This window comes from Stegostoma tigrinum, chromosome 14 (assembly GCF_030684315.1).
Source record: "Stegostoma tigrinum isolate sSteTig4 chromosome 14, sSteTig4.hap1, whole genome shotgun sequence".
NCBI classification, from domain to species: domain Eukaryota; kingdom Metazoa; phylum Chordata; class Chondrichthyes; order Orectolobiformes; family Stegostomatidae; genus Stegostoma; species Stegostoma tigrinum.
The window spans coordinates 45,868,572-45,892,789 of NC_081367.1; the positions used below are offsets into that span (position 1 = coordinate 45,868,572).

The 24,218-nt window shown below is 40.6% G+C and overlaps 1 protein-coding gene across 3 annotated transcripts in view; it reads right to left on the reverse strand.

Annotated features, from left to right (window-relative positions):
- Nucleotides 1–6,383: 6,383 nt before the first annotated feature.
- atp11b (ATPase phospholipid transporting 11B) overlaps nt 6,384–24,218 on the reverse strand; it is a 178,517-nt gene continuing 160,682 nt past the window's right edge. For 2 of the 3 annotated variants that reach the window (XM_048542084.2, XM_048542086.2), the window contains 2 exons: nt 16,685–16,818; nt 6,384–9,238 (listed from right to left, as the gene is read on the reverse strand). In XM_048542084.2, the coding sequence (XP_048398041.1) occupies nt 9,145–9,238; nt 16,685–16,818 (228 nt within the window). In that variant the 3' untranslated portion in view covers nt 6,384–9,144. The remainder of the gene's footprint in view (nt 9,239–16,684; nt 16,819–24,218) is intronic. The other variant, XM_048542085.2, reaches the window with a different exon arrangement.

The window sequence follows — 24,218 nt, forward strand, 5'->3', positions numbered from 1 at the left end:
GTTCATTTTACTCTTTTACCTAATCACTTCCTCAATTCACTGTGCAGGTTTTCTCAGTCTTGGTTATGATTTTTTAAAAAAAAAGTTTGGTTAAAAGTTTTGGACAAGGGAGTACAGAACGAATTAAAGTCAATCCTGCCTCAAGTTTAAAAAGAACAAATCTCACACATTTTCTTATTGCAGTTTTTAAAACTTCAACAAATTTATTGCTATCTTGAACACTGACCTTAATGACTTTCTTTTAACTTGTTCCAGCTTGCTCTGTTACCCTTAAGGGAATGTGTTTCAGTTGGCTGACCTTGTTGCCTGAATATTTGAATTTCTAATTTACAATCCGTGCTACTAACATAAATAAATTGGTTTAATTTCTCTAACTTTAAGTCCAGTTAAATCACCCCAGTTTCTTTCAAAGAAAGAAAACTCCATGTCAACTTTTCACTAAAGTTGAGCTCTTCTTGCTTACATCAGGAAATGGCTAACCAAGCCACAGAAGGGTATGTAACCAAAACTTCGTAATGCATTTTACATGTTTAACTGATTAAATGCAATGCTTTATTTAGCTGTAGCCCACAGATCTCTTTAGTATTGTATAAAACACTTCTCCACTCCTATGTTTAATACCAGTCATTTTTAAAAATCTGAATTATGCTTCATTCTGGCTCCAGTATTGCCTCCCTTGTCTTGATCCTTTAGTTTCAATCATTAATCTAGGCACAAATTTTGCTAGCTTCGTACATTAATCAAATGTGTACTAAGTCATTTTCATAATGCTAGTCTAGGAAGGTTTTACATGATTAAAAAATATGAAGATGGGCTTATCTGAAATATTTTCAGATGAAGAGTCTGTTTCTCCACTTGTGGATAGAGACGGCTCACTGGGTGTGTACTAGTTAATTCTTAAATATTTGACTAATTGAGCTTTCAAGTAAACTTAGCCAATTTGAGGAGTCCTGCTTGATATCAATTTGCTGTGCTTTTTATTATTTGACATGAGGCCAGTTTTGTGGATAGAGCTAATACTTAAACCAAGGTTAAGATGGCAGAAACCTGACGTGTGCTCAGAATTTGTTGATCATTATACTGGTTGGCCAATTTCCAAAATGCTTGCCCCATTGCAATATAAGAATATAACTAGGAAGCTTGATGATCATCTTCCTACTGTCCAAATGTTTTCATTACTTGGAAGACAATTAGTGTCCTTTGCTGCTGTTTGGCCAATATAGAGACCTAGGTCAACAAAAATGTTTAATCTTCTTGATCTTGGCCTCATTAACCTTCCCATCTCACATTTAATTATAGTACTGCTCAATCTTGAATAACATTTTCTATGCTGCGTACACTTAGACAACATTCCCAGCCTCAGCCTTTTAGTGCTACTTTTGGAATACTAATAGCCTTTTCAAATGCTATGCCTCCTCCACAACTCATTTTCTGAATGTCAAAAGCCCACATGCTCACCTTTCATGTCCTAAAATTGACTTGTAACCTCACTTTCAGACATGGCCTTCTGATACTATTCCCCTTACTGTAACATACTTTTCTCCTAAACTTTACTCGCCTGCCCTTCAGTACATTCTGATAAATACCTTTAAATGCGCCCATCAAAAAAATCTTTAATGTTTTCCTTGCTTCGTATTCAACAGTTGTCTTTCTCAATGTAAATCATTTTCTGAAGTGAAGTGAGTACTGTAAAAGTATTGTGGCAAGGTTCACAACATGCCACAAAATTGCTTTCCCACAACAGTCTGGGCCATGAGTAGCTTATCTTAGTCAAGCTTTAGGCAAAAAATGATACGGTTGAGTATTTGATACATGCTGACAATACTCAGCCCTGCAAACTTACAATAAAAGTCTCGTGCCGCTTCACATGGCACAATCAGATTTTTAAAAAATTCACCCCAAGTCAGACAAAGATGTTGGGACAGGATTAAGAACTTGGTCAATTAAGTAGCTTGTACAGAACCTAGAAACAGATGTTACAGCCCAATAGCCTGCTTGACATCTAACAGGATCATGGCTGTATAATCTTGGATTTTTTTTTTCTTTGAGCGACCAAAAGCATGTCTTAAGTAATGTTTAAATACGGCGTACCCATAAACTTCACAGCTGGACAATTCCAAAGATTTGTAACCCTTTAGCGAATTTATCCCCCCTGTCCTAAATGTTCTAGTTTGTGCAGTCTACCCTACCCAGGATCCTGCATAATCTTGTATCTCTTCTAAACTACAGGGAGCTCACATTCAATTTACTCATGTTTAGCGAACACACTCAACCTTGGAAGAGTGGCTCATTGGTTAGCACTGCTGCCTCACAACGCCAGGGACCCAGTTTCATTTCCACCTTTGGGTTTCCTCCCATAATCCAAAGATGTGTAGACTAGGTGGATTGGTATGCTAAATCGCATTTAGGGATGTATTGATTAGGTGGGAGGGTCAGTGTGGACTTATTGGGTTGAAGAGCCTGTTTCCACACACTAGTGATTCTATGAAAAATCTAATGAGCATTTACAGTAGCAGCTCCACTAAGTTCACCGTTCTTTAACTATGGAAACTAAAGTTGCACACTTGATGGCAGGTATCAATCATTTGACCAAAGCGCTATACAATTAGTGGAAAAGTTTTCATATTCTTTTACTCTAATTAACTTGCAATGAAGCCCAGAAGCAATTTGCATTCCTCACCTCTTGTTGTACCTGCATGCTATGGTTTTGTTTTTTTTCTGACCAACACATCTAATTCTTTCTGAACAGTTACAAGTTATGTTTTTGGGGAAATAAACCTACTGTTTCCAAAATGAATAACCTTCCACTTCAAACTAAACCTGCCATGCTGTTGCCTTTTCAGAGTCTATTATCTCTCCATGAAGTCTTTGTGTCCTCATTGCAGCTGTCAACAAATCTGGCTACCTTGCATCTTTTCTTGAAGATTTTGATCAGATCATCCTTAACTTTCTAATTTCTGGAAAATTCTTGTATAATGTCTACTCAAACCCTTGAAGTCCAGGTCTAACTTTTATTAAATTTGCGTTGTACTTCCTCCAAGGCCAGTAAATACTCCAAGTGCGATACACGGATCTACTTCCTAAGCTTATCGCAAGACCATTAAACTCTATTGTTTATTATCCTAGGCAGCTTAGCTACCCAAATTAGAATACTACCCTATTGCTTTGACCTTTTAAAATTCTAAATTTCTCCTGACCTGATCCACCAAACTCCCTCCCACTCCCCGTTCAGGGTATTTTTGGTAAAATAAATGTTAACAGGTGTTAACTAGACAGGCTAAGGGATGAGGATCAGGCCCTAGAATGGGCACTAGGAAGGAGGATGTAGCCTTATGTGGATACGAACAATACTGGTTGCACGGGGAAAATCAATAAACTGATACTTGGACATCTGTGCAATCCATTACTGTGAATTGACCAGAATAAAGTTCAGTACTTGTCCTAAAGTGTAGGAGAGAGATAAGAACTTGTGGGTTTTCCCCAGAGTTTAGTCATGGGCTGACTCTATCTTACACTTGAATAAACAATCCATGCAAATTAATACAAACTCTTGTTATCATATAATAAATTACTGTGTTACCCAGGACAAATACCCCTTCTGTTCAGACTGTGGTCTAGCCTTAGGTGGATTGATGACCAATGAACTACATAAATCAGAATACCATATGCCAACAGTATTGGTAACTAACAAATCAGTATGGTGATCAGTGGCAGGAAAACAAAATTCATTTGACCCTGAAAGAGGAAAGAAATTCTGAAGTGAATTTCTCTCCTTAAGAACATTGTCTTTTAAGATGACAGTCAGAAGCTGAAACACAAAAAAACTGAGTCATCAGAGGCAATGGAAGCACCATCGCATCGAAGTCAACTCTTCACAAAGTAACTGGTAAGAGGTGCAGGGAGAACTGTTTTTACTGTGCCCAGTAAACTGTACCAATAGGCTAAATGGAAATGAAAGAGATTTAAACAGACACAACTACCACTCAACAGAATTTAAAGCCTTACTGAAAATTATAATACTGCAATAGAGTTTAAACAGACTGGTAAACAAGGAAGTTGCTCCAGTACAGTCTAGCAAAATTGACAGCAAGAGAATTTAAAACAACATTGATGGATGAGAACGCAAGCAGTATTGAAATGTTAGAATTAAGACAGCTTTATGCTAAGAATTAATAGGCACATGGAAGGGAATATAATACTTATCCGAAGATTCAAGGTCAGCAATGGACCACGCAGGACACATTATTAGACATTCTTGGAGAAGACTTCTTACCAAAATGCATCAAAATTTAACAGTAAATCAGAGACTGAACAAATTAACTCACATTTGTGTTTGTACAACTCCATGGGAACCAGACCAAATGTCCATATCAAGGAACACAGTCAAAAAGACAGTTACCTGGTTAAACTTCCCTAATACTGCAAAACTGTGAAAATTGGTTTGAAATCACAAAGGTATTGGCTCCAAAAATCCAGGATACTGCAAGAAAGATAGTACTTGGTGTAACAGAGCAATTGCCTTCCGTAATGGACGATTGTAATATTAAACATTCCCTAGATATTATGAAACACTTAATGACTTAAAGAAGAGTTCCTCTGCAAAACAGAATTCAGGCAATTAAAGGTCTTCCAGACCTTTAAGAGACAATGTCCTCCACAAACAAAATACAAGGCATAAAGATCCTTCAGCAGATAAATTACACTCAGATTTGAATCAAGCCCATGCAAAACAGCTGCCATTCCTCATAAATGTGCATTATGGGAAAATGTGATCTATTTAGATTATAACTGAAGTCACAGACTTGTGGGGTATGCAGGGTAGGGGGCCGGGAAGAGATGGGATAGTGATAGTGGTAAATATATAATTAAGGTTAATTCTGGGAGAAGAAAGCTTGCAGGGAGTTTACAAGATAATGGTTCTGAAGGTGTTCATGTTATATTGAACTCTAATCTGATACTGTTTGAGGTGGACTGAGCAAAAGTCTGTAAGGAACTGTAAAGAACAATTCTAAGGGTCACTGGACCCGAAATGTTAACTGTTTTTTCCTTCACAGATGCAACCAGACTTGCTGAGCTTTTCTAGCAATTCTGTTTTTGTTCCTGTGTATATACATGACCAAGCTATGGTTTGTGTAACATTTATGCACCGTTAGCGGTACTCTTCCTATTCAACAAAAATAATAATTTAAAAAAAGGCTAAGTGCATATAAAAATGTGTGAATTTATCATGAGGAATGGCAAACAGTTTGTGTTACCTTTTGGAAAAAATAGTAAAATTTTAATTTCTTCTTCCCCAATTCAACTTTCTTGGATCAATAATTCATGAGTTGTCCCGAGTACCTTATGTCGCTTTGATGAATGGAATTTTGGAAGACATGCAGCATAAGACATGCTTGATCATCTGACAAAACATTGCCAGTGAAAGCTTAGTGACCTTAAAAATTTGATGCGCATTATCAGTTGAATATGTTCAACCACTAGATGGCAATAAGTGGACTAGGAATTCAGTACTTACCACGATAATAGTGAATTCAAAAAAGCCTTTACAGTTAGAATACAGAATTCTCTGGAATCTTTTAAAGCCAGGTTAAATAATTGTTTGAAAAAGGAGGAATATTAAAAGATTATTTATGTCAACTCTCACCAGGGACTTGAACATCACAAAAGAAACCACAAAAATTCTATCAGAGATAATGGGAACTGCAGATGCTGGAGAGTCCGACATAACAAAGTGTGGGGCTAGATGAACACAGCAGGCCAAGCAGCATCTCAGGAGCACAAAAGCTGATATTTCGGGCCTAGACCCTTCATCAGAGGTGCTCCTATGATGCTGCTTTGCCTGCTGTGTTCATCCAGCTCCACACTTCGTTACCACAAAAATTCTATTTTGTTTTAGTAATTTTTGCAAAATGACTGGTCAAGGATGATTTTCTCTGAAATTTATGTCAGTTCTTACATCAGCTTCTCAAATGATGAATGTTAATCCAGTAGCTATGCACATTCCTGGTTCAGTTAGTCCCCTTTTTCTTCATGATGCAAGTGGATTCCAGTTCTACAATGCCTCACCAGTATTAGTGTTTACTTTATCACTATAGTCACTGGCCTTTACTGCTCTAGAACACATCATCTAGCCCAAAAGATCTAGTGGCTTCAGTCTTTCAACTGATCACATACATTATCCTTACTGAAGGCATTTCAAATAAAGCTCCATGAATTTGCTTATACTCATCTTTGTATCCTTTATTTGAAAATGAAAGGCTAGATTTAAATAAGAAAACTTTATTCTATTTACTACGGTATAATTTTTGGAAAGTTTTCTTTGCGGTCCTGAAGTTGAGTGTGGTTAATAACAGATGGGGGTTACAATAATACAAAACACAAAATTCTAATTTTAACATGTTCCCTTGATTTATTGGAAAAGATGTACCAGTGGTTTAGGAATGAGAAAGTCAACAGAAGAACAATCTCAATAAAAACATAATGCAGACACACAGAACAGCAAGAACCTGTGTCAGAGGTCTAAAATTTTCAGTTTTTTTTATTGCTAATGTAAAACATATCAAAAGCATTTGCATTTATGCACCTTTCAGACTAAAGTATCACTGGACACAAACAAGGCTTTAGGGATCCTCACAGCTTAAGCATCTGCCTCATTATTTGCCACATGACAGCTGGTCATTTTCTTTCAAGTCAAATTGGACCACTCCCATTCCACCATTGAAAGGGACTATAGAAACATGCTGAAACAGGTCAGGATCACATCACACAAATACTGGATCAGATTTACAAAGTTGTTCAAGCTTTGAAATATTATATTCTAATAAATAATTTCTTTCTCAAACCAAATTTACAAGGCACATTTCATTCAGATTCAATCCAAATTAAATCTCAACTCACATTAAAATGCATTTGTAAACATGTCAAAATTTGCAAGACAATTATTAAATTCAATATTTAACTTTAACAGAGATCCACGCAAAGTCAGTAACTGTTACAAATCTAACACCTTTAAGGTAGATGTGCAACTTTTCCTTTTCCTGCATTGGGTAGGTATCCATGATTTTGAACTGAAACATGAATGAATAAATGAGTTTATTGTATTTATAAAAGATGTGTTCTGCCTGAAGATATAACTTTGGTCTTCCTAATCAACCAGTGATGGAATACAATTGTTTCCATCAAATAGTTACTTTACAAATCTCCTAATGTTACCCTAATTAGGAGTGCAGCTAAGTGAAATTTCAAAAGCTTACATAAAGGCAGGGTTGTCTGTGGTGTGTCCTTGCACTTAAATACCAGAATCATTCATTAACAGATAGTGGGATTTACCCTCTTTTATATTTGGCTACCTGTATTCTCAGATCTTCCCACTGCAAACTGTGCCAAGCAGGATGTGTGATATACAACATATCTGACCAACTGTACATTTCACCCTTCTCAATTTGCAATTTGAACTGTTTTGACTGGAAAGCTTTACTATGGATATATATAGAGAAAATAAATGATCACGTAGTTAACATCTGGCCTTCGAGATTGGCTAGTTGAAATTTTTTTTTAAAAAGTGCTGAGTAATGATTCTTTTAACACTACACCGACAATTGCAAAAATAACAGTACCTGTATATTTGGGGGCAGTATATAAAAACCTTACTAATCTTTAGCTGCACTTCTAAAGAAGCAATTTCAAGAAAACATGCTACAAATTCAGAAGTAGGAAGTTCAGAAATTATACAATTTTTCACTAGCCAATGGGACAAACTTGGAACCTTTGCTGAGGAACACTTTCAATTCCTTAAATTTAAAAGTAATCTCATTTTGACACTTACCCCTTCTTTGAAAGAAAATCCACATCATAGCTTTTGCTGCTTTTCATATACTAGTTAACTGCTATTAAATAATCAGTATATGGTAAAGGTTGATATAATTCAGTTCAGTAATACTGAATGTATTCTTCAAAAACCTGGATATAGATGGGAAGCAAATTATTAACAGTACAACTTCTATTTTTGACCAGTCGTTGCACTTATTAAATAGTTATTTGCCAGCATTAGTTTGTTGACGAAACAGGATTTTCCTTTGCAGATATCTCAGAAACCAACCTCTTGTAAAGGTGAAACCAATTTTAGTGGATACTAGGTGAAAATATTATCATCTTTCAACCTGACAAACCTATAAGATATACAGAAGTCTCAAAGGAATACGCCAGTATGATGTCCAGCAATGGCCTTAAACTGTTATACCCTTTGAGGATTTAGGCAATCTGGGAATCCTGATAAGCACCTGGCAGTTCCAAATCTGCTACATAAGTGGCAGGTGCTGGAAGTTCAAGCAAATTGCAGAAGTATTAGATATGGTTTGCCATTTCTGCATTCACCAAGCTAATTTTCAAATCAGTCTAATTTACAGAAAATTTACAAGATACCAAACTCTAATTCAAAGATCCCATGCGTCACTTTTAGTAACTAATTTTGGAAATACCACAAAACCAATTTCTGATCAAAATAGATTCTGTGCACAAAATATAAGAAATTGATCAACATTTTCATTTTGTAAAAAAGTAGACATTTTAAGGTGTTAACTTGCAGTATCCCTTGTTGCACTAGCTTATGCAACTCCATCATTAGCTTCTACCCACTTGTTCGCTGTTTTGGCCATCCAGCAAAATCGAGCCACAAGAGCAATTAGAATGATAAGGATACCACCATTTTTTTGAGTTTTACAAGAACAAGTCATATACCAAAAATTCTGCATCCATAAAGCCACTTCTTGACTGAACAGCTACTTCAAATGTCAAAAAATAAGGACTCAGCCTTGAAGAGAAATGTCGCAAAGGGATGCTTCCAATATCCCACTCACTACCCTTTCCCATCCAAAAACAAAAATTAGAAAAATATAGCTCCAGAAATAGGACATCTTGGAAAATGAGGTTACAACTATTTACAAATAAATACAATTCTAATTGTCACTTTCTTCTCCATTTTCTTATACAATTTATTACTATCTTTGGGCTGCAAAAATAAAACAGACGGTCAAAGACAGACCTTTATAAATATTTTCATTCATCCCCATGACTCAGAATTAAATTGGGAATTTAAACAATAACAGAAGATAAAGACACAATAGCTATCATGTCTACCCTCAACTGTTAAACCGCTGAAGCATTTGAGGAACCATCCATTGATGAGAGTGTTAAGATGCTTCTGTCATTGGCGTAGCAGGGATCGAGGTCGCTCCAACATCTAAAGAAAAAAATTGACAATTTGGTATGTACACTGTCATGTGAAATTATTCAAATGTAAACAAGTTAAGAATTTAACCAGTCAATACCTCAACTTTTTTCAGAATCTAATAAACCAAATACATTCAAATTAGCTAAAAGACACACAAATAACAATTTTAGCATCAACTTTCTTCATAAAAATACAAATTACACTGTTGTATTAAAACTTAAAATTTTATTAGCTAATTGGAATTTTCTAACACAAGTTCAGTTAATCAGATTCAGCGCTGATGAAAAGCATTTAATCTATGTACCTCTGACTGGTTGACCAATTTATTCTAACCCTTTAGAAATGAAAAAATACAGTGTCTCACAAAATTAATTAAGTGACGACAAACGGCACTCTGGGTTAAAACACACATTCACTTTGAATGAGGGTGACATTGTCTTAAAAACATTTACATAAAAATTGAAAGGTTTTTAAACTTCCAAGTATGCAAGAACATGAGTGTAACTGCACAAATCAATTTGTTATTCAGATTTTTAAACGGACAAATTGACTGAAATAATTGCATTGGCTAACCTGTTTTAAAATGGAGAAACCTCAACGAAGGCCCATAGGTCAGAACACCAAATTTGAAAAGAGGAAAGAACGAGATAAAACAAGTCAGGCGATGCTAAAGTTAGGATTTAAAACTTGCAGATGCCAAAGGAAGCCAAAACAATGAAAGTCTTCCAAAGTTGAGAGGTGCAGAGAAAGAGTGCATTACACTGTAGAATCTTGGGACAACTCAATTCCAATACGGAAAGGAAGTATACAGAATGTTTGGGAAGAACAAGACAGACAAAAATCTAGAAAAATCATACTTACTGTGGGAAACAATACCATAAAGCATTACTAAGTAAACACTGTTTGGTCCAACAAGTCCACATATTCCAACAGCGCACACAATCTAAACGTGACCTGACTATTTAAATCTAGAGTTAGCATTATGCATAAAAGTTTCAATCCAGAGAAGAAAGAAACAAAACTCCATAATATTTATCCTTTGCTCTATTCAGTCCTAGACTAAAACATTCCATTACCCCCAACAACACATGGGCAAAAATATCTCAGTTAATCTAGAGTCAATTGCAGCATTCTTCGGTCAGAAGTTCATGGATGCAAGCACAACATCAGTGACTTGAACCCATAGACTGACATGTCAGTGCGCCATCGAGGAACTTTTTACCATATTGAGTGAAATGTCTTCATAAAACAGTGGATCTTGGCTGCCATTTAGATGGGTGCAAAAAATTCGTTAATATTTTGAAAAGGTGGGGCGAAAATTTACCCATAATTATCTTATTATGATTTGTGCAACTTTGCTGAATGGAAATTGGTTTCCATTGACCCAGGGTAACTTCAATGGCTGGGAACTCACGTTAATGACGTAAAAAGATGTGTGAAAAAGCAAGGCCATTACTTCTTTATTTGATCAATTCTATTCGTACACCAACAGTTTTAGTGCTAAAAGAAGTTGTGAAAATTCAGTCAGAGCAACAAAAATTAAAAATATTTTACATTTTTAGAAGACAATGGAATATTCACTGGTCCCTCCATTGAAAACAATTAAAATGACTGCCATGAAATTAACAAATAAGTTAAAAGAACCAACATTTTCCTTTTGCCTTGTACTTTCAATCTTGAAACATTTTAAATGGATCAAACCACAGCTAATTTACAAAGTAGAAAATCGATTCCAGAAAAAGTTAAAAACTTCTGGCTACTGGCTGCTTTAAAAAGTAATTCCTATCAAAACTCTAATGCTTTACATTAGTAAACTGCATTAGAAACACAATCTGAGATAATGGGAACTGCAGATGTTGGAGATTCCAAGATAATAAAATGTGAGGCTGGATGAACACAGCAGGCCAAGCAGCATCTCAGGAGCACAAAAGCTGACGTTTCGGGCCTAGACCCTTCATCAGAGAGGGGGATGGGGGGAGGGAACTGGAATAAATAGGGAGAGAGGGGGAGGCGGACCGAAGATGGAGAGTAAAGAAGATAGGTGGAGAGGGTGTAGGTGGGGAGGTAGGGAGGGGATAGGTCAGTCCAGGGAAGACGGACAGGTCAAGGAGGTGGGATGAGGTTAGTAGGTAGCTGGGGGTGCGGCTTGGGGTGGGAGGAAGGGATGGGTGAGAGGAAGAACCGGTTAGGGAGGCAGAGACAGGTTGGACTGGTTTTGGGATGCAGTGGGTGGGGGGGAAGAGCTGGGCTGGTTGTGTGGTGCAGTGGGGGGAGGGGATGCACTGGGCTGGTTTAGGGATGCAGTAGGGGAAGGGGAGATTTTGAAACTGGTGAAGTCCACATTGATACCATATGGCTGCAGGGTTCCCAGGCGGAATATGAGTTGCTGTTCCTGCAACCTTCGGGTGGCATCATTGTGGCAGTGCAGGAGGCCCATGATGGACATGTCATCAAGAGAATGGGAGGGGGAGTGGAAATGGTTTGCGACTGGGAGGTGCAGTTGTTTGTTGCGAACTGAGCGGAGGTGTTCTGCAAAGCGGTCCCCAAGCCTCCGCTTGGTTTCCCCAATGTAGAGGAAGCCGCACCGGGTACAGTGGATGCAGTATACCACATTGGCAGATGTGCAGGTGAACCTCTGCTTAATGTGGAATGTCATCTTGGGGCCTGGGATGGGGGTGAGGGAGGAGGTGTGGGGACAAGTGTAGCATTTCCTGCGGTTGCAGGGGAAGGTGCCGGGTGTGGTGGGGTTGGAGGGCAGTGTGGAGCGAACAAGGGAGTCACGGAGAGAGTGGTCTCTCCGGAAAGCAGACAGGGGAGGGGATGGAAAAATGTCTTGGGTGGTGGGGTCGGATTGTAAATGGCGGAAGTGTCGGAGGATAATGCGTTGTATCCGGAGGTTGGTAGGGTGGTGTGTGAGAACGAGGGGGATCCTCTTGGGGCGGTTGTGGCGGGGGCGGGGTGTGAGGGATGTGTCGCGGGAAATGCGGGAGACGCGGTCAAGGGCGTTCTCAATCACCGTGGGGGGAAAGTTGCGGTCCTCAAAGAACTTGGACATCTGGGATGTGCGGGAGTGGAATGTCTTATCGTGGGAGCAGATGCGGCGGAGGCGGAGGAATTGGGAATAGGGGATGAAATTTTTGCAGGAGGGTGGGTGGGAGGAGGTGTATTCTAGGTAGCTGTGGGAGTCGGTGGGCTTGAAATGGACATCAGTTACAAGCTGGTTGCCTGAGATGGAGACTGAGAGGTCCAGGAAGGTGAGGGATGTGCTGGAGATGGCCCAGGTGAACTGAAGGTTGGGGGTGGAAGGTGTTGGTGAAGTGGATGAACTGTTCGAGCTCCTCTGGGGAGCAAGAGGCGGTGCTGATACAGTCATCAATGTACCGGAGGAAGAGGTGGGGTTTGGGGCCTGTGTAGGTGCGGAAGAGGGACTGTTCCACGTAACCTACAAAGAGGCAGGCATAGCTGGGGCCCATGCGGGTGCCCATGGCCACCCCCTTAGTCTGTAGGAAGTGGGAGGAGTCAAAAGAGAAGTTGTTGAGTGTGAGGACGAGTTCAGCTAGGCGGATGAGAGTGTCGGTGGAGGGGGCCTGGTCGGGCCTGCGGGACAGGAAGAAGCGGAGGGCCTTGAGGCCATCTCCATGCGGAATGCAGGTGTACAGGGACTGGACGTCCATGGTGAATATGAGGTGTTGGGGGCCAGGGAATTGGAAGTCCTGGAGGAGGTGGAGGGCGTGGGTGGTGTCACGGACATAGGTGGGGAGTTCCTGGACCAAAGGGGAGAAAATGGAGTCCAGATAGGTGGAGATGAGTTCGGTGGGGCAGGAGCAGGCTGAGACGATGGGTCGACCAGGGCAGGCAGGTTTGTGGATTTTGGGAAGGAGATAGAAACGGGCCGTGCGGGGTTGGGGAACAATGAGGTTGGAGGCTGTGGGTGGGAGGTCCCCTGAGGTGATGAGGTCGTGAATGGTGTTGGAGATGATGGTTTGGTGCTCGGGTGTGGGGTCATGATCGAGGAGGCGGTAGGAGGTGGTGTCGGAGAGTTGGCGTCTGGCCTCGGCGATGTAGAGGTCAGTGCGCCATACTACCACTGCGCCACCCTTGTCTGCGGGTTTGATGGTGAGGTTGGGGTTGGAGCGGAGGGAGCGGAGGGCTGCCCGTTCTGCGGGGGAGAGGTTGGAGTGGGTGAGAGGGGTGGAGAGGTTGAGGCGGTTGATGTCTCGACGGCAGTTGGAGATGAAGAGGTCGAGGGAGGGTAGGAGGCCTGGGGGTGGTGTCCAGGAGGAGGACTTGTGTTGGAAGCGGGTGAAGGGGTCAGTGGAAGGAGGGTTGGGTTCCCGGTTGAAGAAGTAGGCGTGGAGGCGAAGACGGCGAAAAAACTGCTCTATGTCCGACCGTGACTGGTATTCGTTGATGTGTGGTTGTAGGGGGACAAAGGTGAGCCCCTTGCTCAGGACTGACCGTTCGTCCTCAGTCAGTGGGAGGTCTGGGGGGATGGTGAAGATGCGGCAGGGCTCAGTGTGGCTGTCTTCTCTGGGGTGGCAGGCTGTGGAGGTTGTGGGCGGAGCGATGAGGTCGTCGGCCGTGGGCGGGGTTCCGTCGGCCGTGGGCGGGGTTCCGTCGGCCGTGGGCGGGGTTCCGTCGGCGTCGACCGTGGGCGGGGTTCCGCCGGTGTCGACCGTGGGCGGGGTTCCGTCAGCGGTGGGAGGATCGGGGTGGGCGGCAGCAGCTGAGGTGAGGGTGGTGTGTGGGCTGTAGTACCTGGACGTGGAGGTGGTGACTGCAGCAGCGGTTCCGGAAGTTCTGTGGCCGGCGGAGGCGGATGTGACGTCATCGGTGGGGTCTCCGGCCGTGTCCTCATGGTCAATGGCGGCGGGTGCATGGTGGGGGAGGGGCAGGGACAGAGTCGGGATTTGGGAGGCGCAGGAATCCTCTTGTGGGGGGCAGGGGCCAGTGAGTTTGTTGTACTTACGATTTTTGGTGTCCAGTAAAGCTGAGTGGAACTGGGTGTTCAGTCTGTGGATCCTGCGGAGGATAAAAAACAGCAGAGGTCCTTTGCAGGCCTGGGAGAGGGAGGCTCTGAGCTGGGGCAGGCTGGATTGCAGTGCCTGGAGGTGCTGGCGCATGGCTGCAAGTGTCTGTTTCAGGACTCGCAGGGAGAACCGCTTCTGAAGGGTCTGAATGTTCTGGGTGTAGAGGTGGTCACGGTTGGGGCCAAATTGGGAAGGCTGAAATGTGGACTGTAGTCCCTTGGGGATGATCTGGTTCCGTAGGCAGGTGCTGAGAAAGGTGATGTGGCTGTGGTACCTGGTTTGCTTCAGGACATGGTCGAGCAGTTTCAAGGCCGAAGAGATTACAAGAGAGTTGCAATGGGAGAGAGATTCCCTGAGGTTGGTCCGGAGGGAGGAGGGTAACTTCTTCAGGTTAGGCATCCCTGGAAGAGGCTTCGCAGTGAGGTTAAAATAGTATCAGAGATAATGGGAACTGCAGATGCTGGAGATTCCAAGATAATAAAATGTGAGGCTGGATGAACACAGCAGGCCAAGCAGCATCTCAGGAGCACAAAAGCTGACGTTTCGGGCCTAGACCCTTCATCAGAGAGGGGGATGGGGGGAGGGAACTGGAATAAATAGGGAGAGAGGGGGAGGCGGACCGAAGATGGAGAGTAAAGAAGATAGGTGGAGAGGGTGTAGGTGGGGAGGTAGGGAGGGGATAGGTCAGTCCAGGGAAGACGGACAGGTCAAGGAGGTGGGATGAGGTTAGTAGGTAGCTGGGGGTGCGGCTTGGGGTGGGAGGAAGGGATGGGTGAGAGGAAGAACCGGTTAGGGAGGCAGAGACAGGTTGGACTGGTTTTGGGATGCAGTGGGTGGGGGGGAAGAGCTGGGCTGGTTGTGTGGTGCAGTGGGGGGAGGGGATGCACTGGGCTGGTGTTCACCAGTTCCAAATCTCCCCTTCCCCTACTGCATCCCTAAACCAGCCCAGTGCATCCCCTCCCCCCACTGCACCACACAACCAGCCCAGCTCTTCCCCCCCACCCACTGCATCCCAAAACCAGTCCAACCTGTCTCTGCCTCCCTAACCGGTTCTTCCTCTCACCCATCCCTTCCTCCCACCCCAAGCCGCACCCCCAGCTACCTACTAACCTCATCCCACCTCCTTGACCTGTCCGTCTTCCCTGGACTGACCTATCCCCTCCCTACCTCCCCACCTACACCCTCTCCACCTATCTTCTTTACTCTCCATCTTCGGTCCGCCTCCCCCTCTCTCCCTATTTATTCCAGTTCCCTCCCCCCATCCCCCTCTCTGATGAAGGGTCTAGGCCCGAAACGTCAGCTTTTGTGCTCCTGAGATGCTGCTTGACCTGCTGTGTTCATCCAGCCTCACATTTTATTATCTTAGAAACACAATCTGCTTACTTTTAAAACCAATGCACATAGAATTATCCTTTAAGCACAAACAATAACTTAGTAAATAAAATAATAAAATAATAAGTCAGGATGAATACTTGAATAGAATGGATGATTACATAATTAGCCATTAAGTAAATTAATAATATTTGAACCTCAAATCTGTGATATTAAAAATAGTGATACCGCACACAATTACAGTACCAGCACATACTTCTATGACCTAAACTGTTTCTTTTGCTCAAGTTAATCAGTAAGAATATCTGACTACTTTTCAAAAGTTTGCGAAGACACTCTTTTTCATGCAGTGATAGGGCAAATAAATTGCCGACATAGATTTAGGTCAGAAACGTATTCATCCTAAAATTTTTCGCCAAAAGCTCATTCAATGTCGGTAATTTTATAAAAGGAAAACATGGTACTTAGATTGTGACCTTACCATCATATCACTTTGTTGGATAACCATATGCAAAGTAATTGCACCTTTGCCAAGCATTTGGATGTTTTGTAATCAGTAACTCAAAAGAAAAATAAATGGGTGTAAAAGACAGCACAGATAAGTTCTTCACAGAAATATACCACAAACATAAAACTAAGAATATTTCAAAATTAGGAGATATAGAGTTGGGAGTTATTAGTTGGTGACAATGATTAATTAGCAGAGGAGATTAAACTCAACATAAACCGTAAAGGGTCACATAACCACAAACAACAGTTTGCAAGTTCCCAATTTGACAAAAAAAACTTCTAATCGTTTAGACAAAGTAAAGAATGACAGGAAATTCTCACTTACGCTCAACACAAACAGCAGACACTATAAAATATTCTGATAAATCATAATTTCAGTTTACTTTCTTCTAATACTGGGATCAATCTTGCTCTCCCAAACCCTGATGCAAACTTGAGTCTTTCACCCTTAGGAGCAGAAACAGTCTGTAGATTCATCAAGGCACACCTACAGCTGTCCTATACATCAACAGTAGCAGGGCCCTCATGCTCAAGTTTGTAAGGGAAATGCTTGCAGCACAATCTACTTAGAGAAATTCCACACCTGTTCACTCGCAAGGGTTTGCATCTTCCCATTATTTGGTCTAGTATTCTTCTAAGAGGTGAACATGCTGTTTCTCCTCTTGAGTAACAGCAGATCGATTCCATACAGGTGATGCCAGAATTGGGCTCCATGAGCTATGGGGTAGAAGTAATAAAAAAAATTATTTGCAAGAAACATGGTATTCAATGACATACATTTACAGCCATTACTTACAAATATAATGAAAACATTATTATTTTGCTATGTATATTTACTTCGGACTCGTATTTATATATTTGTGAATTATCATTTAAATTTGTGTTTAAATGCAACATAAACATAATAAAATGAACAGTTGAGACCTTTTAAGAACCATACTCTCTAAATCTAATTTGTAACGACTGTTCAAACTCTGATGATCACTTCTGGTCCTCAGCTAGACATCTCATCTTGAGCGCTGGGGTGGAAGAAACAATGGAAAACAAAAGGATTGGTGATAATAAAACCACCAACAAACACCTCAACCCTACAAATGAGTACTTTGTTTGGAGATTAATTAACAAAGGACATTGCCCAGAATGGCTCATCACTTGTGTCAGAGACAGTATCTTGAAGGAAGGTGAAAGTTTGTATAACGAGATGATGATCATGTGAATTAAATATCATATGAAACTTATCCTCCCTACAATATTGACAAATGCACATATTATTATTGTACAATTCACAATGCATTATACACAAGTCAGATGTGTGTCAGATGCCATTCAATGAGAAACATGGACCAGCACAGTGTAGCTCTCAATCATGAGATACAATAACAAGTATATTTGCTAAATAGGATGATAACTTATCTGGCATGTACTTCAAGTTACTAACATTCTACAAACATACATCTACTCATTCAAATTTGGCTTGACTCCTTTACCAAGGAAGCCACACTGTGGCTGTTAACTGGGCAGGAGAGGAAATTAACTGCAAGTCCAAGGCAGGGGTTTTATAAGATTCCAGAAATGGAGACATTAACAACAAAATTCTATCAAAAAGAAACGTAATATCATTATAACACAAACCCATATTCTATGGTGCACTGGTGCCAACAAAATGTAATTAAACCATCAAGTTATGGTGCTCGCCAATGATCATATACAATTAGATCATTCATGTACTTTGCAGAAAGCAACTGAGAACATTGTTCCGGTAAGAAATTTGAACCCCACACAATCTAAAATGTATCCTCAGTTTTAAGATCAAAGAATTCAGCATTTAGAGCCAAATACAAAAAAAAAAGATGAAGTCAAAAGAGAAGTTAAAGGCACAGGGCAATCTCTCTCTGTAGAAAATCAGTTAGTTCTAAAGCATTACATTGCAAAGTAATCTGATATACTTTCATTAATTCAATTTCACACAGGAATCTAAATTAACATAGAAACTGCTGCAGAATCCAAAGGAGTGGGGCTTGGAGCTAGTAAGACCAAACAATATAATACTCTTATCTTTCAGGACAACAACATTCAATTATACTTTCTAACTCCAGTCTGTTGATGAGTTGAAGTTTTTTTTAAAGAAACAAATAATTATTGATATTCAGAGGGAGTTAAGTGTCCTGCTATACAAATCACAAAATCAACTTGAAGATAGAGCAAGGAATTAGGAATGCAAATAGTATGTTAATCTTTCTTGGAAGTGGGTCAGTATAAGAGCAAAGAAGTCTCGCTTAAAGTATAATTGCGCTGTGAGGAGACATCAACTGAATTATTGTAGACTGTTTTGGTCTCAGGTAAAGGAGGAAATACATTTCTTAGGTGAGCACAAAGTCTTAATCAATCAATTCCAAAAATGAAGGGAATGTCCGGAGAAGAAAGAGCGTACCATAGGCATATATTTTCTGGAGTTGCAAGAAAAAAGTGATCTCAGTAAAAGATATAATACTCTAAGACAGCTTGACATGATTGCAGCTGATGGAGTTTCCCCTGGACATAAGAGTTTTTGGAATTCTTCACCCCAGAGAGTGTTTCCTCAATTGGGGAGTACAGTCAAGACAGAGATACATAGACTTTTGGACACCAACGGAGTCAAAAGATGAGGACACGGCGGGAAAAAGTGAAGCTGATGTAGAAGTTCAGTTGCGATAGTGAATGTTGGATTGATGCTTCCCTGACAGTGGAAAAAAAATCTCAAAGCACAGCTCAGTTGATGACATGTCTCGCCAGGAACCAAATGTTAACACCTTTAAAATACCTTAAATTCCAGCTTAAAACACTAATCAGAATGTTCTAATTACTTAATATATGCTACATTCATGTCACTATGTTTTTGCCAACTAATACTAACAAAATCAAATAACCTGCTCATGTAATCTGATGCCAATCGTATACACACTGGCTGTCACACTCGCCTATAATGACATTTCAAAAGTAAACAATTCACTGTACAACACAATTGTTCTGGCAGCTTGTGATAAATTATTATAAATTTTTTCACACAATATCATCCACGCTACTCCAGAAATAAATGTTACACATTTGAAATCAGCGCCTTCTCAAAAGGACAGTAATATTAGACAACTATAGACAAATTAGTTCAATTTTACTCTGATGAAAAATGAGTAGAAACAACTCAAATATAAACTTGAAGATTATCTGTATAATATTAACTATGTTAATAACAGTCAGCAGGAGTTCAAGCAGAATTACCCAAATAACTTAACTGAACTTCTGTGGCCCTTCCCAAGTGGATTGCCATAAACCCTACAGACATCCAGAATACGATGAGAAAACTTCATGAAATATTATTAGTTAGGCTCTAAACTGTAGGGTTCACTGTAAATCTCGAGATTAACAGGGTGAGATGCTCATGATTAACAAGCAGCTACTTTTTGAGGGTATTACTTTAGACTGAAGTCATTGTAAACTAAACTAGTTAAATTTGCAGAATATGCCAAACGATCAGGGGTAGTGGAATGGAGCCACAAGGAATTGGTCAAATTATGTAAAACAACAAAACAATGGTAATTAAAATTTATTTGCAACAATAAAGCACTCATCAGAGGAATGAAATTGGCAATTTAAATGCTTCAGAAATAATGCTGAAATTGTAAGAATGACATCGGAAAACACGAGAATATTAGGTGACCTGATGCTTAAATGATCTATTGACCACAAGACAGCAGTTAAGGAAGTTGTGTTTAATTATCACTGTAACAATCAAGAAATAATTCATGCATACACAGCACACCTCAGCATATCCCAAAGGATTTTCCAGCCAAACTTTAGAAGTTATTGTTCCATTGTATTGAATAATGCAGCAAATTTGCAAACCAAATGCTTCCACGATTGGTAATAAGATAACGCCCAAATAATTTGTTTTGATGATCATGTTGACATATTTCTTTTGAGAAAGAAATAGTGAGGCATCAACAGCTATCTCAGAAGACCATATTTCCAAAAGTGCAACATTGCCTCAGCGTGGGGTCCTGAAGCAGGACACATACTCTCATCACTTTAACTCAGGTGATTGCTCCTGGTGAACCATAAATGAACAGAAGTCAGTTAGGATCACTAAGGTAACCTATTAGTTTACACGTCGAGTACGGTTTAAAGTTCTGATCAAAAACAAAAAAGAGACATTTAAGTACTGGCAGGACAAAGGATTGCCATAGGGATGATCTCAGTTGTCTCGTATCACTAGAGAAATTTGTGTCTTTTCAACTTTGAAATGAAAAGAAAGTGCTTTATTGAAGCATACAGGTTATAAATACTTTTAAATAATAAATACAGAAAATTCATTTTTAAGTCACAAGAATTTAACAAGAGGTCACAGGTTTCAACTAATGGAAGGCAAACTTCATATTTATTTCAGAAGTTTTATTTTACAGGGAATCATAGACAAACTGCAAAGTCGAGGATTCCGGATAAAATCCCTATAAATGTGAACTAGTAGGGCATTGTGCTTGATGACTCTCAAGATCACTCTGGACAGCTGCTATGAAATGAACTGAAAGGTTCTTACTCCATGAAGAATATCAAGAATAGGAGCACTGTTCTGAACACTGCCTGCCAACTTAAATTGCTCATTTGTCCTTCATGTTGGATTCTAACTGTTAACCAACCCTCCATCTATGTTATTACTCACAACCTTGTGAGCTTGTATATTAAATGCAAAGGAGATACGAATGTTACTTTAAAAAAGACTGTCTAAATGTTCGACTTGAGAATACTTAGTAATCACATGCCAAATGAATTAGTTCCCATTAAAACATCAAGCATATTTTTTCCCTCACCTTTGGTTTCAAATATACCCAACTATATAAAAGTGCAATCTGTGATATTAACTTAACGTAGAAACAGCAGACAATAGACAAAACTAAGTAATCTCACAACCAACAGATCTGATTAAAGTTCTGCCATTTGGGCTATATCGAGTCACAAAAGATACTGGAATGTTGGCATGGGTCTTGTACTCACGAGTCTGTAGTAGGACAGGAACTCTCAAAACTTTAATTCAGGTGATTGTTAGCAATGAATTACAGCCGAACACAGGACAGTTAGGACGTCTGTAAACTAACTAATCGGTTTTCACCTCCAGTACTGAAAAGTCAAACTAACCGGATGAGACAGTCCCACAAATATGGTAATCCTCACTGATGAGGGAGCTAAGTACACCAGTGCAAAAGAAACTATGGAACCATTTGGATCCATCTTCAGCCAGAAGTGCTGAGTGAATAACACATCTCACCCTACTCTACAGATCCCAGCATCATAGATGCTGACCTCTAACCAATCTGACTCACTTCCTGTGATGTCAAGAAATGGCTTGATACTGCTGAGGCTATGGGCAATGACAACATCCTAATAATAGTACTGTAGCAACCAAGTACAGTAACATAACAATAACTTGCTCTCTAATACCAGGGTCACTCTACTTGGCCTCATCACAGCCTCACTCCAAGTATGGACAAATGAGCTGAACTCAAGATTTGAGGTGTAGGTTGCTGTCCTCAACATCAAGGTAGCCTTATACTGAGTGTGACAACAAGCACTCCTAGTAAATTGAAATCCTTGGGAATCGGACAGAAAACACTTTGCTGGTTGGAGTCATATATATAGGAAGAACATTATAGAGCTGGACAGGGTTCAGAATACTGATGGGAAATGACGGTGAGTTATAAGGAGAGGCAGGAACGTTTCTCACAGGAGCGTAGGAAGTTGAGGAGTGACCTCATAAAGGTTTATGAAATCGTGAGGGGGCCAGATAAGGTGAATGGTGAGTGTCTTTCCCCTAGGGTGGGGGAATTTCAAGATTAGGGACATATTTTCAAAGATGATAGAAGGAAGGTTTTAAAAAAAAGGGCAATTTTTTAAAAACAAATTGGTTCATGTGCGGCATGAACTTCCAGAGGAAGTGGTGGATGTGGGTACAATTACAACATTTAAAAGGACATTTGGATAATGGAGGGATATGGGCCAAGCTCAGGCAGGTCGGACTAGTTTAGTTTGGGCTTATGGTCAGCATAAACTGGTTGGACATCAATCCTCTCAGCCACCATTTATCACTTCAAGGCTTTCTCAACATAATACCCTAGGTCCAACCATCTTCAGTTGCTTCAGCAATGATTTACCAACTATCACAAGAACAGCTGTTTCTTCCATTGAAGAGCTTTGCGAAAGCAATGGCCTACTAGTATTATCACTAGACTACTAAACCAGAGACCCATGTAATGTTCTGGGCATGTGGGTTTGAATACCATCATGGCAGATGGAGCAATTTGAATTCAATAAATGATAACCATGAAACCACTATCAATTGTTGGAAAACCTCATCAGGTTCTTTAATGTCCTTCAGGGAAGTAAACTCCTGTCCTTACCTGGTCTGGCCTACATATGGCTCCGGGCCCACGGCCCACGGCAATGTTGCTGACTCTAGGCATTTATGGTTGGGCAATAAATGCTGACCTAGCCAACATGACCTATATCCTGTGAATAAATTAAAACAAAAATCACCAGGTACTTAATGGGTCCATGTTCAAATAGCAAGATGTGGACAACATTCGGGCATTTTTAAATATTCAGTCATGAGACTGTGGGCATTGCCGGCTGATCAGGATTGACTGCACATTCCTAGTTGCCTTTGAAGTGAGCGGCTTGCTAGGCCATTTCAGAGGACAGTCAAAAGTCAACCAAATTGGTTCTGGAGTTACATATAGACCAGACCATGTGAGGATAGTAGATTTCCCTGAAGGGCATCAGTGAGACAGATGGAATTTTCTGGCAATCAACAATGATTTCATGGTCATTAGTAGATTCTAATTCTATTACCTAAATTTAAATTCTACCATCTACCGTAGCGGAATATGAACCCAGGTCCCCAGAACATAAGCACAGTTTCTGGGTTAATCTAGTAATTATATCACCAGTTCATTGCCTAGTGTTTATTGACTGTGAAGAGGAGACAATAATCATTTCCAACAAGCCTTACATATGACAGGACAATCAGCCTGGGTCAGTATCCTTCAAGGAATACTTCAGCTTCTTTACAGGCTTGCGGTCTTTGTCCTGAAAATTTACACAGATGTTGTTATTTAGTTCTGAGTTTTTTACATTCAGGGTTACCTTTGGAATTTATCTGAATTAGTAAGTTCATTGAAGTTAGGGAGAAGAATTTTGGTCAGTGTCAAGAATGGAACAATTTGCAGGTGAGGACACTTGGGGAAGTGAGACCAGTTGCCAAATTCATAGGATCATTGTGGAAGCAGGCCATTGAGCCCATTCAGTCCACAATGACCCTCCAAAGAGCATCCCACACAGACAGCATCCTGTGACTGGAATCCCTGGCGCTCAGGGACAGCAGAGCTAATTACTGAACCACCTTGCTGCCTGAACTGTGGTGACAAATTGCTATTCAATTCCAAGGTACACATTAACAATGGAAACCAGCAAGTAGCCTAAAGTAGAACTTAAAATTACTTTATCAGAAGGATCTACTCTGGTAAAACAGAAATAGGTTTGCAGGAAAAACTGTAACGTGTCAATGGGTGGATCGTTAACAGAACCAAAACCAGAACTCTTTGAATGAGGGGGCAGGGGGAATGCAGGAAGCGAAAAAAAAGATAGGTGCATGATGTATGCTAACGTATTCCAGTGAGGTCCAGAGCAAACACAGTAAGGAGGGAGATTGAAAGGAAAAATAATACCGGCAAAGAGGGGGTAAAAAAACGTTGCCAGTTAAAATGAAAGGGAATTGAAAAATCATCTACCAGTATGTAAACAGTAAGGAAGGGACACCGTAGAAAATTGTTGGCACAAAGAGGATAAAGGAGGTGAGGTGCAGGGCAAGGCTATGTTTAATGAGTATGTTGTAGCAGTGTTAACTAAGGGGATACTGCCAAAACACTGGTGAAGTGCAGGTAGTAGATGCAAGACATTGAGTGAAAATTGATATGAATTTTTTTGTCTTTATTCATTAACGGGATGAGGACATTGGTGGCTAGGCCAGCACTTATTGCCCATCCCAGAGTGCCCAGAGGGCAGTTCAGAGTCAACCACTTTGCTGTGGGTGT